This window comes from Oxyura jamaicensis, chromosome 3 (genome assembly GCF_011077185.1).
Source record: "Oxyura jamaicensis isolate SHBP4307 breed ruddy duck chromosome 3, BPBGC_Ojam_1.0, whole genome shotgun sequence".
NCBI lineage: Eukaryota > Metazoa > Chordata > Aves > Anseriformes > Anatidae > Oxyura > Oxyura jamaicensis.
This window is the reverse complement of record NC_048895.1, coordinates 16,736,216-16,755,322: the sequence shown is the minus strand read 5'-3', so window position 1 is coordinate 16,755,322 and position 19,107 is coordinate 16,736,216. Positions and strand designations below refer to the sequence as shown.

Genomic DNA, 19,107 nt, shown 5'->3' with positions numbered 1-19,107 from the left:
GTGGCTTGCCCAGTGCAATTTCAGCAGCAAGTAAATATTTCCAGACACATTTAGAATATGCCTTAGAAAGGACCTTAAAAAGGCATCTCTCTTACCCAGCGGACAATTGCAAATACCCATCTTGAGCAATAAAAGGTGAAGCACGCCTATGGGGCTGGAGTGAGAAATCACAAGTTTCCCACTGAGCTCAAAAGAAAGTTTTGCACGTTCTTGCTGTGCAAGGACATTTCATGTATTGGAGGCTGATGTTCTGTGCATTCAGAGGAACAAATCCTCTGGTCATGTAAAGTGTCCCCAGCTCCACAGAGGAGCTATGACAATTTACACCAGCTGAGGTGCTGCTCAGCGTTTTTGGTTATGGGCCTTATTTACTCCTGGCTAGTTAGAGTTCCTCTGAAGCTGTTGCAGCACAGTGTGGGTGTAAATCTTTCTTTAGATGCCTTTGGAGCCCTTAGGAGATAGCATGCCCATCTATAAAGTGGAAGCATCTTTAAACATATGCCTGGCGTAACCTTATGATAGAATGGTGTCATAGCAATCCGTAATACAGCTATTTTTACCTAAAGGAGGATCTGCAAATACAAATGATGTCTACTAAAAAGTTGCCACGCAGGATAATTAGGTAGTGAAAAATCACTTTGTGTTTTTCATAGTTCATTTAGTTCATGTCTACCTCTTTAAGTGCTTACATTCCAGAATAGCCTTAGCTCCTCATCTGCCCAAGAGTGTTGTACCAACTTACCCATTTTTTCTTCTAGATATTTTTTAGTCAGGAAATGGTGTCAGCTTATTTATTGAAAGAAGTTTGTTAAACAGTTGAACAGCAGCTTCAAGGAGACAGGACCTGAGGTACTGTCACAGAGCAGCAGTTCTTAGTCATTGCAGTAAAATAGGATCAGGGTAAACAAGAATTAAGTTGTATGGCTGGAGTGTGAAACAGCTAGTTTTTGTGTATTCACAGAGTTAATTCACATCTGCAGCTGCATCACACAGGTTGGGTGGCATTTTCATGGCCAAGCCCTGGAATACAGACAACCCTCCTCTCTCTCCCCACACCACGATGATGGCCTAAAAGTGGGTAAGGGCAACGCACGAAACCATGACCATCCGTTCTAAACATCCTTGAGATCACCATATACAAAGCCAGCAGTGTGTATGAGGAAGGAAAAGCTTCATCTCCCGAGTCCTCCTCTGTTGTGCACTCCTCAGGGCAGGCTGATCTGGCAAAGCACAGCATTCCATTTCATCGTATTTTCGGGACTTGGTATGTAAGTGTTGGGGATACAAAACTATCCTTTGGAAAGATGTATTTCTATGTAACAGAGAGGGGAAAAAGCAGGTCCCAGTGAAAGAAAAAATATTTCCCTAGCAGTTTCTAGCTTTAAAGGTATTAAATTACAATGCAGCTTCCCAAGAGTATCCTTGCAAGTCATTTATACCATAACACATAAAATTAGAGTAAGCCTCCATCAGTGCTGTGGCTACTTTTGCAATCAGTTTTGAAGAATGTGCTCCATCAGTGGAAATATTTTGATTTAAGTTCATATTGAGGAGCAGTCTAAAAGTTACACTCTAAATTACACTTTAAAATAAGTCCCCTGGTACATTCATACAATATATATCGTGTGCTGACTCTGTGTAATTAAATTCTTGTCTAAAGTTGTCATTAAGTTGCAGTAAATATCGAAGCTAGCTTCATTTTAGAATTAGATTTACTTATTGATTTTAGCTGATAAATATTCTTGTATAGAAAATTAATTAAAATAGGCATGCATATATATAAGACGGCAGGGTTGGTGGTTGCGGTGTTAGGAGCAGGCAGGCTGACAGTGGCCTCTACCAGCAGCAAGAGATCTTGCTGGTAACAGGGAAAAAGCACATGGTCCCACACAAGGCTTGGCAAGGAATGAAAGCCCCTTCTCTCATTCCTAGGTGAGAAATAACATCAAATTGCTTACTGATTAGTGAACCCCAAGAATCCCTACGAATAAAAAAAATTGGATAGCTTTGGAAGGCGGAGGTAATCTTTTTTGTATGCACTCAAGCCATCGTGGGTTCAGCTCTAGCATTAAATGAAGGGAATGGGGAAATTTCACTGAGTAGATTAGGGGAAAAAAGGGTCAGCTCTATAGAGAATCTAGAAAATGGTGATTTTCAGAAGTTTTGTGACAATGAATAGTTTGATGGACGAGAAAGTCTCAAAATAACCCTGTGTCTCCACGAGAGTTCAGGTGTGTATTCATTCTTACTAGTCACTGGAGAACCCATGCTGGATTCTCCTGCTATAAATGACTCAACCAAAGACACCTCAGTTGGAACTTGCATCTTTCAGAAACTGCATTAATTAGTCTGTAGGAAATCAGGCTTGATTACTTTCAGTGCTGACAAAGCTAGTTGTGTTTTTTCTGGAACATGGACAGGCAAATTGCTGCGATGACATATATATCCGACATGTCTTCCAAGAATCTCTCTCTCCCTTTTGTGAATGTTTGAATCTCTCCATTTCCCAAATGTATGCTTGTTTGACATTTTTATAACTAACAGGTGTTTTAAGTAGTTTTGTTGGTGCCTCAGACTTGCTCAAGAAAGTGAAAGAGGGGTTGTCGTTATCTGCTCTAGGCTGATTGACATTATCTTATATCATCTTCAAATTTCTTTCCATTCACCTCCATAACTCTTTCTACAGGCTGTCCTCCAACTTTTCCTCCTATCTGTATGGTTCTCTATTAGGAAACTGTCACTTAGGCAGACTCTTTTTAATGCATTATATTGTCAAGATTTGACACTCTAATGCAATGCATTCAAACTTTTTTGATCTCTATAAATTTTTCATCGGGGATGTGGAGCCTTTCATAAATTTCACCTACACGGATTGCTACAGAGTATATATGAGCTTGCTGTTGTCACTCACCTCACACACCTCCCTCAGAAGCAGTCCAGATATTCCCCCTACACGTCCACAGATTGCAGACTGTACAGATTTAACACATGAAATGCAACATCCTTAAATGTCAGGAGTGGATGATTTATGCCTTAGAAAATATCTGAGTTTAAGATCTAACTACAAGTAAGTGTAAATTTGAAATGTAGGAGATAGCTCCAATCCCCTGTAAAGGAGCAGGAGTCTCATGTTGTGGAAGCCTTAATAGCATACGGTTTGTAGTTGGATCTACTGAGCACGCTTAATGACCCATCAGGGTTATAGTTACTGAGGGATGGAGAGGAAAACCTCAGAGTTTAGAAAAGTCCACGTGACGTGGGCATGGCAGTGTCTTCTGTGAGGGTCCCGTGTCTGCCTTTGTTACTACAAGCAATGAGTCTGTGAGACTTACACCCCCAGCCCATAAACAAGCACAGCTTTCTTCTTTCTTACTATTGGTTGGAAATCTGGTCTTAAAAACAAATATTCTGGGGTCTTCAGGGGTTTTATATTGGACATTATGGTCCTGGATGGTTTGACTGTCCTTCTCAGGAGTGGTTTACATTGAAGTTGCACAAGGCAGCATGCTGAAAATTGAGCAAATGGCATAGAAAACATTTTTAGTCATTCTGTAAAATTCAGTTTCCTTTATTCTTTGCTAATACCGATTCAAGTTCAATAACAGAATAGTTACTAGGATTGTTGTCAACTGCTTACACAGCATTAAAGCTTACAAAACATTTGGCCCTGTCCGGGTATGTTATAGCCTATAAAAAGTAACCTGGAAGACAGGAATTCAATTCAAATTTGTGATCTTTCTAAGCATATATTTCAGGTGTTTGCTGTAGAACGAGAGCTAAACGTGAGCCCTTTGCAAGTCCTTACTGGTGGAGAAAGCGTTAACAGTTCATCTGCTAAAATGTTGCCCAACTGTTATGCAAGCCTTTGAGAACACATTTTTCTTTTTTTCTTTCTCTCATTATGTCTTTTTTTTTTTTTTTTTTTTTTATGAGTGATGTTCGGATTTCTATAGGTCTCTAACACCCAAAGGTACAGCTAGGTAGCTATGTTTCTAATGGAATATTCAAAAAGGAACTGTTCATCAAGGTCTTTTTAATACCACTTAAATCACCAATGTGACTAGCCATGAGAAACTTTCCCAGGTGCTTAAATATCCATACTTGGCCCTAAAGCTATACTCAGCTTTAGGTTTCCTCTACACCACCAAAAAAAAATCAAAAAAAATAAAAAAAAAAATCCCTAAAAGCTAAATTGCTGTGCTGAGTTTGAGTATGACACTTCATTTTGACCAGTCCAGCTTCTGTTCACAGAGGGAACAGCAGTGCACGCCAAGCTTCATTCCCATGTCTACATGTTGTTTTCTGGGGTTCCGGTGTTAAAACCTGAATCAAGTTTTTCCTTCATTGAGGACAAACTGCAAAGAGCAGACAACCTCATTAAAAAGGAAATCTATAAATCCAGTAATCCTCTTGTCACCTCTGTTAACTGCATTGTTGGAGGTGAAAGCTGTTAACTGCAGCTTTTACAAGCTATGCATAAATGCAACCTTTTTCCACCAAAAACTTTGCAAATGCACCTAAACAATAACAATTTCTGATAAATGCAATCCCGTTTCACTAGATTTATGTGCTAAAGATGAGAACTACTTAGGGTAATGAAATGCATGGGCTTGATTCTCCGCTCGCCTGAGTCATTCCATTACCTCCAGCGCTTGAAGGAAATTGCAGCAAGAGTAGAATCAGGCCCTTAATGGTTGCAAGCTGCCATACTGACATTACACACAGACAATAGTCAAAGAAATTTATATTTAGTTCCACAAGAGCAGCACATTAGATATTCTTAAGTGTTTTATGAGGCAGGACTTTTCTGACAAAACCACCAGTATGTGCAGTAACCGGAGCTTTGAACAAATACTGCAGTTATGATTTACAGCACAATTGCTGGAGTCTTCCTGGCTTCATCTTTGATGGCTACTTACTCAGGCTGTCATTTTTTGCTCCACAGATTATATCTGCCTCGGCCTCTTCCGCAAACACTGGATTCACTGGAGTGTGTTACAGACAATACAGCTCTCAAACAATGAAGCATTTGTGTTCATCTTCTTCTATTTTATCTTTGGAATTCTACTATTTAGGTCACTATCTGTTGCTTCCAGCTACTCTTCCCTGACAAATTGTAGCTCTTTTTAGGCTTAAAAAGATGTAATCAATGAATTCATCTATGTTATTCCTCTGGGTATAAAGGTCTAGATGTAATAAGTGGTACACATAGTCTAAGATTACTTTGCCATTCCTGAACTGCAGCCCAAGATTAATTGTGCATGATAGGCCAAAGTTTGAAGAGCTGCTGGATGCTGATCTCTTCAAAAATCAGAGATAAATAACACAATAAAGAACACTATCACCAAATTTCTCAAATGCTTTAAACATGGCCCCTCACCAGCACGAGCTGGAAGGATGTGAATGTGTGTATGTATATTCCACAACACATAAGTTTAGATACAGATAGCAATGAATGGATCCTTTCCTTGATTGTATCCGTCTCTGTAAAAGAAAAAACACCACAAGTTTTAGTTTAGACAGATAATCCTCGGATTTTAGCGAGTACCATCACTCACAGTGAGATTGCCCATGAAATAAAAATGATCCTCAGGTATGGGGACATACAGGAATTCCATTTTCATTTAAACTCAAGCTCACTGATTGCTCTGCTCATGTAAAAAATTGCTGTGCTCTGAATGAAATGAAGATGAGTGCTTAAGCAAACAGTTACAAATTAATTTATAATGAAACATGACAGTCATAATTTAATTTGGAATGTATTTAAGATTGTTGTTACTATTTGTATAGGCCTTTTTTGCCTGGAGGAAGATGTGACTTCATAGTGAAATGTCAGCTACTGAAATACCAAACTTTTTACGCGTACACATGTATTAATTAATTAAAATTGTGTAGATACTTTCCTAATGAAGAACTGTTGTCTGCTGCAAGCAGTCAGACAAAAGCTTGCAGATCGAGGCTGGCACATGCAGGATCAGCGGGGCACCAGGAATTTGCCAGGGAGCACCAGGGGTCCTGAGCATAACCTGTGGGGTCGTGTGGCTGCCGCTCAGCTTCTCCCTCGGCGGCGACAAGAGGGGACCTAAGACAAGAGCAAGCAGGAGGGATGCAGCTTTTGCACCTCCCCTCTGCTCTGCAGAGCAGCTGCCGAGGCCCAGCACCACGTACATCCCTGCAGTATCTGTTAGGCAGAGGGCTCTTGCTGTCAATGGGGCTACATCACATTTTGGGCACCGGTGTCGGAGTTGCCCTCTCTGTGTCCCTGACTGCAGCCAGAGGGCCTGGAAGGGCTGCACGCCTAACCGCTGCCCCTCGGTGCAGGGGCATGAAGCCACCTCTAGCTACCCCTGTGCTGTGCTGCTGGTGTTACAGCCAGATGTCCAGCATCAGGCAAGGGGGCTCACGTCTGCACCCCCCGTATGTCAGTACGCTGCCCGGCCTGCTGCCTGGGGCTGCCTCCCGCATCCTGGAAGAGGAGGAGGGCAAAGCTGGCACTCCCAAGAAACCAGCTCTGTGGTGTGTAGTCTTTTACTGAATGCATAGCTAAGGAGTTTATTTTTTATTACGTTTCCTCTTTGTTTCTCCCCAAGCAATATAAATGTATTTCTTTTTCAGTGATAAAAATACCTAGGCTGTGAAATTTCACCTTTGATGCTGTAGAGGTTGCTTTTTTTTATACTTATTTCCAAGCCCTAATGAATCTTACGTCTCCCTGCACTGACTTCACCAATGCAACCGTACAGGGTTAAAATATTTCTCCAAGTTTTTCCACTTCTACCAGATTTGCCTAATAAAAATGGTATAGAAGGGTTTTAATTCTAAGGCGAGACATGATTAATCTGTTTCTAATAGCACCAAGTAACAAAAAGAAGCTCTATTCAGTTTGTTAATTGGAAGATGATATGGTAGGGCATTTGGGGACAGTCAGCGAGGGTGTGACCAAAAAAAATCTTACTTTGTCTTGACTTCAGTTAAGAAACCATGATCCCAAGAACTTGTGATTTCTATTTGGAAAGCAGTGTTTGAGAAACAGCACATTACAGGCCGTGAAGCATAATATCAATGCTGAAAACAGGTATTTATGAAAAGTAAAATAAATGCCAAAGCCCCTCTGTTACAATTAGTTTAATGGGAGGGGGCAGTAGATGTGTTAGCTGTCAGCTGTCAAAAATGAGATGTTTCACACTCGCCTGCAGATAGATTCTTTAAATGCGGTGAAGTACTTGGGTAAGGAAGTGGCAGTAATTTGTCAAAGGGTAGTTTGCAAGTTCCTCCAGCTGGAAAGTTTGTGAGGGGGCCTTTCCAGACCCCTTGTGAGAAGAGAGCTCCCCTTGCTGAGTATGGAGCTCTGTTTTGCAGCTCGGAAGGCAAGCAGGTTGGGTCGACGCTCCTTTAGAAGATGAGCGAGCGTGCTCTTCCCTGCTCTGTGGGGAGACCAGTGGTGGCATTTCAGGAGGGCAGCTCCAGGGCCTTTCTCATGAGCACCTGAGAAAATCAGCATCACCTGAAAGGGCAGTAAGCTGGCTCTGAACTTTAGGGTGCACACAGGGACACGTAGTGGCACGTGTTCAGAATGTTTTGTGTGCTGAGCTCGGGTAGCCATCATGTGCTCAGCCTGCGTTTCATGTTATATATCTTCTGTTTATCCCTATTTCAAATCTGATCTGATCTTTCATATCAGGGAACGAAACCTTCCTAAAAAATACTCTCCAGTTCCAATAATCAGTTTTTTCTCTTCTAGTTAGTTGATAGTCTCAAACCAGAAGTATGAATAACCACACCATCCTTGAAAACAAACGTTATCCTGGCTCCTTTTGTACAGAATCATTTCTAGAGAAATATCCTGGGGAAGCAAGGGTTGATAAGCTGAACACTGTCCTAGCAAAAGCCTAACTTTATCTTTTGCAATAGGATTTCACATGCTTGTGTCAGTACCTTAAAAGCCAGTCTTATAATTTTCTTATTTAATACTGATGGTAGAAGCCTTTTCTCATAGCCACTTTCTTGGCCAGTAGTGCATCTGGCAAGTTACCCGATAGTTTAGATTTTCCTAGAATGCCATGAAGACAAACATCCCTCAGATACACAGATCAAACCACATTCTCGGGATAAACGCAGTTTTTGCAACCACTACTTGGGTTGCATTTATTTGTAATATGGACATGCAAATCTTGTCTTCTGAACCCTTAGAACACAGCCAGTAGAGGTTTGACAACACAACAGAGAACCTCGCTATTTCATGTTACATTATCTGTGTTATTATGGTGACTTTTTCTGAAAAGCTGTCAACATTTTTTCTGGGTTAACTTTGTCAGATGAGGAAGCTGATCCAACTCATCGTATATTGCACAACGGCTGGAGCTGGCAGGACAGGGAATTGCAGCCAGAAACTGCAAGTAATGCTCATGTAGCACAGCATCATCTTTGGTGGGCTTAAGGATTCGATTTTATAATCCAGTAACTAGCACCAAGAATGGTGGCTAATACGAAAGCACCTTCAGTAGCCTGAAAACCAATGTAGCTTAGTGTTTCAGGACTCCACTGCAGATGGTTATGGTTACAACCAGTGCCCTCACAAAGGATTTTTAGTTTAAATTGACCAAGAGAAGCATTTTGCCATCACTATAGGTAGAAAATTGAAGTGTGGATTAACTGGATAAATTTGTAGGCACGAGAGAACTGTCAGGTAAAGTCAGTATGGAATTCCCATTTCAATCCCTTTTACCAGTTTCTGTATTTCTGTATTGTAGTATTTCCCAGAACAGAGAAATGGAAAAAAAAAAAAAAAAAAAAAAGAATTTAATGATGATTTACAGATATACAATACTTACATTTTTAAGAGTTACAAAAACAGTACATATTACAGGAACCAAAAGCTTCATCTAACCTTTGGTACATTTCAAAGTTAGTTATTTACAAAGAAAAATCACAGTCACTTTTCATAGTGTCGCATGTTTACATATAAACATTTCTCAGTTGAAAAATATCTTGCAGCTTACCCACAGGCACTTTTTGCAGTTTGAGCTCTGCACCCATCTATCACATCGAGAATTCTATCAGCCCCCGTTAAGCTGACATGACCTTGCATTATTATGTTTTAACAGCCTTTAGTTTGAAAAATATGTATAACCCATAACACTAAACTGATTCACAGTTGCTGACATTTCACCTGGTGTATTTTGTATTGCTTACGGTTTGGTAAAATGACATAGGATACCTTTTTTTTTTAAAAAAAATCAGTTGTTAATACATGTTTAGAAAAAGGTGGTCTAATTTTGGTAGCTATGGTATTTCCAATTCTTTGTGGAGGAAATGAAAAACAAAAATGTCCTTTCCAGGATGTTATTTCACCTTATGAAACTTGTATATTAAATTGTTCCTTCATCATGTACAATTCTTACCTTAAGAATTAAGGTAACAGACAAACTGAGCAAGGTTTCCAAAACCTGTTCATTTCCCATAGTTTCCCCAATGTTGGATGTTTTCTAGATTGTACTTTGTTTAAACAAAAACTTCGAACTTTCACCTACCTGAAAACAAACATTAATATTGTTTAGTCTGTGTGTGCTTGAGTGTCTTCCTTTAGATTAAAATACTCCTAATGAGAGAAATACAGCCCAAATACACACAGTCCGTTTTTGAAGCCTTCTACTTATTTGGGTCTACAAATGCTTGCACGTGCTCATGATTTTTAGAGTTTATAACTTCAACACATGACAGAACGTGAACTCAGTACAATCTTGAACTTCATTATGTTGAAGATATTTGGGACTAGAAATTTACCACTGGTATTTTTCAGTTAAGACTAAATACCACCAGAATATTAATTATGGTTCAGATCAAGATTTTTTTTTTTAAATTGACAAATAAGAAAAGCTTGGTATCAGTAGCCATGAACACAGTTTTAAAAGTCTTCCAGTATTACAATATTTCCCTCCCCAAAACTTGGAACTCCTGTCGAATTCAAGCATCTTTTAAGAATGCCTGCATTCTAGATTTTCTTCGTGCAAGAGCTTCTTGTTTCTTTCTTTCAATTTCTTCTTGAGAACATTTCCTGTTTTTTTGTTCCACCACAGACACTGTAAATAAAAAATATGCATTAGGAGCCTTCAAGTTTGTTCAATATGTATTTTAACTCATCTATTTTCAGTGTCTGAAGATATATGGCAAGAGCACACTATTCTGACATATGAGGCACCCAAGTTAAAAATGGCTCATCTATCCTGTCCCCAAGGCAGGAACGGGTATAAGATGCATGACCTTTGTAGTGCTACTGATTACTGCCTCCCAATGAAAGTATTGGGATGCAGACATTTGCTTCAAGGAAATTTTACTTGGCTGCCCTTCAAGTGAACTTTGTGACATCAGGAGTCAACACAGGAGATGGCAATGGGTTAAGAAAATTAAGGCTATCAGAGTGAAAAGGGCTCTACAATTTAGTGAGTTAGGTAGAGATATGGGCACAGAGATGGTATAGACACAGGGGTCAGATATAGTACAGGTGTCACACAAATAAAACCAGAAAGGTTGAAAAAAGGTCAAAAGTAGCAATAAAAATCGGCAAAGGAGACAAGAACATGATAGCTAAACGTAATATTTTATATGTTGTGTTACAGAACTATAAATTCCCATACAATAAAATCCTGACCTCATTGGATCCAACAGGAAGACTCCCATCATTCTGCACGTCAAGTATTTTACTGTTTTTATGCACCAATTTCCAATTAATCTATTTTTAATAAGTAGCCTTTCAGACTGGGTAAATAATGAAAAAAAAATGGTCCTGTTTGCTTCTTAAAAAAAGATTAATTACAAATATCCATGACAAATTTTGTATTAGTTTTAGAAAAGATTGCTTAATGCCCATCCTTTTGTTAGAGCAAGGTCCTTTCCCAAAAACCTTAACATGAGGGAGGAATTTTGTTGTTTCTCTTAAAATAAAATGTATGCTACCAAGGTACATTCTATTTAATTCATTTACTCTCTGAAACATTCCACTGAGTGACTAGTTATCTCTCCTCTCCACCTGACATACAAAATAGCTACTTTCCATTTATTTGTTTCTACGCTGGGTACAAAACAGATAAAATACTGATTCATTACATAATGCTGGCTGGTGGTATGCAGGAATTTTTTTATTTATTTTTTTTTTTGTAACAGTGCTTCCTGAGAATGGATGTTGGTGTAGTACATTAAATGTAAAGGCCTATTTTATCAAAATTAATATTGATTAGTACTTCACCAAGCAATTAGGTCAAGTAAAAACAAGAACTGACTGAAACTTGACTGTCTCTGCATTTCCCTAGTAAGTAATATCAGTACATGGACTATTACAGATGATGGACTAGTGACCAACTGGGAGGCTAAATAAAGTGTTAGTGTTTAGACTGATTACACAAAGAGTATTTCACTGGCAATTCTGTTCACAGAGCAAACAATACACACCTACGTTTCAGAATGATTCGTGGTTCCAATTTCCAGGTATACACTAATAAAAAGAAATTGGCATTCCATATCATCTGCTGGCATCTTTCCCTGCCCCATCATTAACTGGGGTATTATGAATCGTGCCTGAAATAAGTAAATTTATTTATTTATTTTTCTTCCCCAGAATGTACTGTAAATTAAAGCACTGACTTGCACTACAGCATTTACTGTGTATCAACGATTTTAAGCAAGTCAGAATATGGTATGCCGACTGCCCCATCAGGGTATACTTGATCCTAATGATTCTGAGCATTTATGGAGAGCATAAAGTATTCTGAGAAGTGGAATGAAGATGGGGAAGTGAAGTCCTTAACTACAAGAATTCAAGAAATGTGTCAGGATGATTTTAGTTTGGAGAAAACATCCTCCAAATTCTTGTTAGAACATTTACTAACACCTAAACTGAACAGATGAACACTGAAGCCTACTTTGAAATATGGTAAAAATTCCTCCTTTGACTTTCTGATTACAGTAAGAAAACAAAAACAGTTTAACAGTGATAGATCAAAGACACATACCCGATGTAGACAGTGCAAAAGACTCCGAAAGGTGCCTCTTGAAAGGTGGTTTTGTATTTTCAGGCTTGCTGTGCAAAGCCGCATTCACCTGATTCTTACTTCCTTCCAAACCCTGTGGAGCAATTCCAATGCCAGAATGACTCCCTGGATTTTCAGATGCTACATGAAGAGCATTCTGAGAACTGTTAGTCTTTCGGAACTTAAACTTTGAAGGCACAATTGACGTTTTGTTACCAGAACTGTTATTCGTTGTCTTTCCTGCATTATTTAAGAGATCTTGGCTGTCTAATCTTTTGCTACTAAAAATGTTTATTGTGTTACCTGGACTTGCTTCAGAACAAGTTTCTCTTGCTGGCACAGAATTTGACCTGTACCACTTTCCTGAAATACTCTTTGTAGTATCTTCAGAAGCAGCTTGATTATAGTTTTTAGACAGTGTATATTTACAGTCCATAGAAGTACCCAAGATCATTGATAGAGGGCTTGAAACATTTTTACAGTTCACTACCTGCCCTGTTGTAGTCAGTCCATGTGTAACCCTTGAGAAGTTCCTACCGGAATTGTTTAGTGAAAAACCATCCTGTTTTGCATTTGTTTTTTGTGCCAGGAGGCGATCAGATAGTCCTGGTTTAGATGCTGTGAAGCCACTGTCAGAATTTGATCTGGAGAGATTACTGGCTCCTTGTACAGTTTTAGCTCTTTCATTTCCTTGTTTAGCATCCTGGCTCTGAGTCTGCTTTTCTATATCATCACACACTTGATACAACAATTCATCATCCTCACAGTTTGCATCCCACAGACTATCGGATTCACAAAACATGTCCAAAACCTCATCAGAGAATTTTGGTTCATTCCAGTCATCGAATGACAGAGTACTTTTCTTTGGTATTTCAACTGGATTTAAGTGACCTGTATTAGCTTGGTTAACCACTTTAATTACATCATTAGGTTTTGTATTGGTAGAAATATTGGCTGATTCACAGAAAATATTGTCCAAGTTATTCCCAGGTTTTTCAGTCCGTAGTCTGTGAGGATTAGGTCTTGATGGGAGAAGAACAGGGTTACCTTTAGGCTCAACAGTTTCATTTCCATTCTTCACTTGAGATTGCGTTGAAACGGGAATATAGTTAAAATCATTGTTTTGGGCACTCCTCCAAGTAGAATCAGCGGTTGCTGTCTTTGAGTTTTCCATCTTATTAAATGGCTTTTGTAAAGAAAGAGATTTTGCAACATTTTCTGTATTTTTACTAGGATGCTTCAAAGGTGGAAACTGAGAACTTTTAGATTTGTGTACACTCTCCAAAGAAATTACTGAATTGCAGCTACTTCTTTCCTTTGTTCTGTTAGCATCACTGAAACCATGCACAGAAGTATTTATCAGAATTGTTGGAGCTTCCTCAGTATTTATCAACTCAGGATTTTGGGTTATTTGCATCACAAAAGAGTCATCTGCCAAAAAATCTGTATCCCAATCATCAAAATCATCATTAACTACTCCAGCAACCTTACTGGAGACCACCACTTGTCTCTTCAAAGGAGTATTTTTTTTTGTCAATGTGTTAGTATCCGTTTTTGGAAGAGTCTGGTTCACACTTCCTAGTGCATAGAGATTATGTTTTTGACATGCATCTGAATTACCATGTTGTGTATTTTTAATTCGTTCAGGAAGGTGTTCCTCCAGTGTCCTTTTGTTTTCATGGAAACTATTATTTAAAGAAATACCTGATAGTCCTTGGCTCAACTGTCCAGTACACTTCTGGGTAGAGCAGTCAAAAAGAGCATGAAGGGCTATTTCAGCCTCAAGGTCTACAGAGTTTTGACTGCTAGACAGACAGGGCTCTGCAGCCGTGATGCCAGTGCTTTCTGCAACTGGTTTCAGGGACAGAGCAGCATCTGTTTCAGAAACGTCACTAAGGAGTGATTTCAGGTTCTTCCTATTCACTTCATCTTTGTAATTCTTGAAAGAATCCGAGGCAGCCTGGATAAGGCCACGGCCAAGCTTCTCTTGTTCCTGAACAGCATCTAGCTCTACCAAATTTTTATCAAATTCCTTGGCCAATTTCATGAGCTCCTCTTCCGGATTTTTTATTTTAAGATCTCTAGATAAAAAAAAAAAAAAGAGAGAGAGAGAGAGAAAAAAAAAAAATCAGATCTACTGAGAAAGTTTTGCCAAGTTCAACTACACTATCCTATATGCAGTTTATTCTCTAGTTTACCAAGCTATAGAGTATGAGCGAATCCTACTGCTTTCAGTGCAATCAGCATGCAATCCTTTTGATAATTCCCAACGATAACTACCCCATTAACAAGAGATAGCAAATGCAAAGTTAAAAGCATTCTGTATGCTAATGTACAATTACATGGCTCACTATACATAATGAAACACCACATACCCTTTTTCACAAAAATCCAGCAGTGACAGGCAAAACAAAACAGTAACTTACCTTGTACAGCTTAACTTTGTCCTAGCTCGCACTTTTACTGCTCCAGGTGTACAGGGAATAGCATCCTCCCCAATCCATGTCCCTAAAAGGGAGCCTTCATTACAGGCTGCTTTTTCATCCTGAATGATTAGATTTGTAATGCTTAGCAATTCGACTTCAGATAAAGATTGGACTAGACACACACCCTGCGTTAAAGTTGCTAAACCAATTAAATTGGATCAAATCTGTTGAAAGCCAAAGATAGGAGCTAAACCAATACAAGCTAAGCAAGATTACTGCAACACTGTCTAGTGGTAGTTGTATCAGTTTAATTATATCAATTTAAGGCAGGAACTTCAATTAAAAGAATTGAATTTTACTTTGGTGCTCAAAGCTAATACTATACTTGCTTCCCCAATCAAGTTTACACATAATTTGCAATATTCACATTACAAGCTGTGATTAGTTTACCTCCGTATACTAGTAAGGAGCTACTTGAGATACCCTGTCTTTATCCACTTACAGCAGCATTAACAGATCAGAGAATTTGAAACAAATCATATCCTGTATGCTTCCTGGAAAAAAATCTGACTTCTTCCATAACTACTATTTTATCCAAGGAGCCTTTAAACAGAAACAAATGAAGTTCAGACACTGAATGAGGTTGTTTCAGAGCTTCAAAGTTCAGGCTGCATTCTAAGTTCCCAAATCTCAGAGATACTGCATTGCCGTGGTAAAATGTGTAAAGGGACAGAGCAAAATGTTGGATGTGAGAAATTACTGCCCTTAAGCCAGCAAAAGTAATTAGAACTTTAACTGCCAGATAGTTTTAGGTAGGTTTCCAGTATGATAATATTTAGTCATGATAGGGCTGTCATACTTCAAAAGGAAGAGGCATCCCTTATCCATGATTTTCCAATTCCAATTTCTCCCAAATACTCAAAATAGTGAATACATTTAACTGGCTCTGTCAAATAAGCTGGCATACTTTGCAAACCAAATACTACAGAACTGTTTTAGGAATGACACGTTCTGCTCTTGCACTTAATAAAAAACAAACAATAAGCCTGCTATTGCAACACTAGCTTATTTTCACGTTTAATGCTTTGGACATCAGTTTCACAGCAAAAGAGAGACATCAAGAGCATGGACCTTAGGGTAAAAAGGCAAATTATTTAGAGTAACGATGCAACTTCACTATGTTTATATTCTTATGGACTCTCTCTCATCTGAGTCTGTCAGATTTACTTGCCAAGTAAATCTAGTACATGAAGAAACTATACCTTTTAATAAGGATAAATAAACCTTAATAGATTTCCAGAGATCAGGGGTAATAAACTATATTCCGAAAACAGAACTTTCTAAACGCAGCTGCCACAAGTCCATTTTCTTCGTACTTTATTTTTACGGCATCTGTGACTCGAAAGAGCAGTGAGTCAAATGCCATGCTTATGATTTTAATTCAGTCCAGTTTTATAAACAGTTTTCTGCACACTTTTGATAATTCTTCTTGCTATGTTAAAAGAGACTACTGTAACTGAAGTCTTTACTAAAAGTGAATAGCGTGGCACTGCCCTGTTTGATTACTGCATGTAAAGAACATTGTTTTAGAAAGTCACAGTTACCTGAGGAGCAATACGATTAACAATTTCTGAAATTTCGACTGCACATCTCCTGGTAGAACATTTGGTTTTTTCATTGCCTATGAAAACAAAACAACTTTGAAAAACACTACAATTTATAAAGTGAACTGCATCTTAAACCATACAATTACATTTGCTGAAGTCCGAATTTGATGCAGCACTATATTTAAGAATTTATGGGATTCTAATAAAAGTAAAACCAAACCAAGCAACCTAATTACTTCTGGATTCCCCAACTGCTATCATGATAACAGGAAGAGGCCTTTTTCAATAAATGTGGTAACTCTTAGTACACTCTAATTGCATTCCTCAGATAGGCGCCCTGAAGTCTGAATGTTGTTAATATTACCTAGTCCGCGTGCAATTGGTGAATGAGGATCCCAAAAGATTTCTTGCTGTATGTCAGTGTCATTAACAGGAGAGCTGAAGGTAGGTATTCTGGATTTCCTACTCAGTGATCTCTTTGGAGTTTTATGTAAACATGGCTCTGTGTAAACAGAAAAATGATCCTTATTAAACAAGTGAAAAGCTGAAATAACTTAAAATGTAGAACAGGGCAAGGCTCAAAGAAGATGCTTTAGGAACTTTTAGAAATCAAAATCAAGCTCGCACTCATCAAGGTTCCTCTGCTTACAAGGGTATTTTTCCATAACTGCACTCGATGCAAAGTCTGATGTTATCTTTGTCAGTTATGTCACCTGAGATAATGGAATTACAGGATACTGACACCTGTACGCATATCTTGGTGGTAAGGATGAAGATCATCTGTGCTATTTGGGGGATTGTTGACTTCAGTGTATGTTAACAAAAAAAAAAGATTATGTATACCTATAGGGGAGAGTACTTTGTATTCTGATTTGCTCTGTGTCTTTCACCCAGACTCTGGTTTGGGTCAAACTTCCGTGGATCACTGAAGCACTGTGGGTCACAACCCACCTACCTTCCTACCTGCCTATGCTTCCCTCCAGGGAGCCTTGCCAGGTAGGACTGACAAAAACAAGCACACAGCTGCTGAGCAGCAGCTCACGGGGGTCTCAGTGAGAAAACTTAAGACATTTTACCAAGCTCGACCTATCACCCTGCCCTTACAGGTGAAGTCGCTGACGTACTGGCCTACAGAAACCATTTTAAAGATCTTAGCCCTGCTTCAGAGCCCCTCGTGAGGCCCCCAGCAGGGCTGCCGCTGCCCTCTGTGCCCGCAGGCCGCCCGATGCTCCTTGTCGCTCCTCGGGCAGCAGCACGGCCAGGGCTGGGGGCAGCTCCCTGCTGCTCCTCCTCCTGCTCAGTGCCCGGTACCTGCAGCGCCGCGCACGGCCGCCTCCCCCGCGGGCAGGCCCAGGCCCGGACCCGGGCCCGCACCGCCCTCCTCCGCCGCCGCCGCCGCTCCGTCCTCCGCCGGCCGCCGGCCGAGCCCCTCCTGGCCGCCGCCGCTCCGCCTCCTCAGGGCGGCGGGCCTGAGGCAGGGCTCCCGCCGCCGGCTACCGGGCATACCGCCACCGCCGCGTCCGCCCCGCCGCCGCCGCCATTTTGCCGGGGAACGCTGCGAGCCGCCGCCGATTGGCCGCCGCCGCCCGCGCCGGGCGGCCATTGGCTGCGGAACGCCTTGGGGCGGGACTGGAGGGGATCGGCGGGTTGCCCCCGCCCCCCCTCCGCCGCCGCGAGGTGACCGCGGCACGCGCTGGGGCGACCGTTAAGCGGTGACGGGGGGCGCTGAGGTGGCTCCTGTCCCGTCCCCGTCCTGACCCTGTGGTGTGTCCTTAGGGGGAAAATAAACCAAAAAATAGAGCCAGCCCCTCCAACCCGGCCATGGGGCTGGCACACAGGGACCCCCAGAAGGCAAACTTGGTAGGTGAGGACTTCCCGTCAGGTCCCTGAGGGACCCTGACCCTACATCGCTATTTCAAAGAAGTGTGAATGCAAACACCTGGCGTACTGCATCATGATGTTGCGGATGTTTCCTCCCCAGCCCGCTTCATAGAAATGCATAAATGTATCTATCAAGCACGTAGGTCAAGGAGTGAGCTACTTACATAGCTCAAGGAGCCAACTGCATGTGCGTTGGTTGCCTGCCTGGTTTTCATTTAATCATTTTGGACTACTTTGGGATCACTCTTCATTTGTAAGGCATGAGCAGTGGATTTTGGTCAAGGATCAGGAGTATAAGGAGTTCTAAAGTCACAAAAAATGGATTCCCTGTGTTGGGAAGCCTCATTCCACCTGAGGCCTCAGGCAAGCAATATGGTTTTTCACTTCTCTGTTCTCAAGAGCGTAATTAAGCCAATGGAAGACTTTTTAACAAGGAAAAAGTTGCGTGCTATGTATTAAACAGAGAAATTGTTACATACATGGTTGAAGTGTCACAGTTAATCACAGAAAAGTTGTGACATTTGAATAATCAGTTTATCTATGTCGTACCCATCAAATGTAAATCAGAGATCAGCCTGAAAAAATGGATCTAGAATTACACTCTAAAATCCATCATTGAGCATCGAAGCGCGGCTACTGGCTTGTACTCGCAGCAGCACAGGTAGGTCTTTGCATTGGTATAAAGCACAGTGTAGGTATGTGGCGTGTGATCACTGGTTGGCAAGATAGTAATTAAAAGCTGTGATGCATCACGCAGGTACAAAAATGGCCTTACCGGGGCTCTCTGCCCTAGGTGCAACATAGATTACTTGCTCTGTTATTTCCAGGGAAAATGGATGCTGAGGAGAGATTCTGTTTACAGTGGTAGTTGCAGAATAGCAAAAGATCAGAATTAACGCACTAAAAAGTGCTACGAAAATGTTGCTGTCTCCTACCGCTTCCTAGTGCCCACTTAGAAGCTGGGTACTGTGGTCTGCTTTCATGCTCCTGTACGTTAACAAATCTAGTCTGAAATACTGTCATAAATAATGAAAATTAAGTGACATCTGTCAAATTCACCAAGTGCTGTGAATTTTGCAGTGCTTGCTTTGATTTCTTCTTTTCTTCCCACTTATTGTTCACAAACCTCCTTCATAAAATGTGAATATTTGCCACGGGTCTTTCACTCAC

At 40.4% G+C, this 19,107-nt stretch overlaps 1 protein-coding gene across 1 annotated transcript; it reads right to left on the bottom strand.

Moving 5' to 3' along the window:
• Positions 1-8,780: 8,780 nt before the first annotated feature.
• On the bottom strand, positions 8,781-17,620 carry ETAA1 (ETAA1 activator of ATR kinase). Its single transcript, XM_035320319.1, has 6 exons — positions 17,368-17,620; positions 16,421-16,558; positions 16,054-16,130; positions 14,450-14,568; positions 12,006-14,104; positions 8,781-10,079 (listed from the first exon to the last, which is right to left on the bottom strand). Exons 1-6 carry the CDS (start codon positions 17,558-17,560, stop codon positions 9,964-9,966), a joined length of 2,742 nt encoding a protein of 913 aa, XP_035176210.1. The 5' UTR covers positions 17,561-17,620; the 3' UTR covers positions 8,781-9,963.
• Between the last annotated feature and the right edge of the window lie 1,487 nt (positions 17,621-19,107).

Excerpts from the sequence above, each read along its gene's own strand:
- ETAA1 (XM_035320319.1), bottom strand. The coding sequence starts at position 17,560 with ATGCCCGGTAGCCGGCGGCGGGAGCCCTGCCTCAGGCCCGCCGCCCTG. Across the intron at positions 14,569-16,053 it reads TTAATCGTATTGCTCCTCAG|GATGAAAAAGCAGCCTGTAA; the intron begins GTAACTGTGACT and ends CTAATCATTCAG. Across the intron at positions 10,080-12,005 it reads TTTTGCACTGTCTACATCGG|TGTCTGTGGTGGAACAAAAA; the intron begins GTATGTGTCTTT and ends TTTTATTTACAG.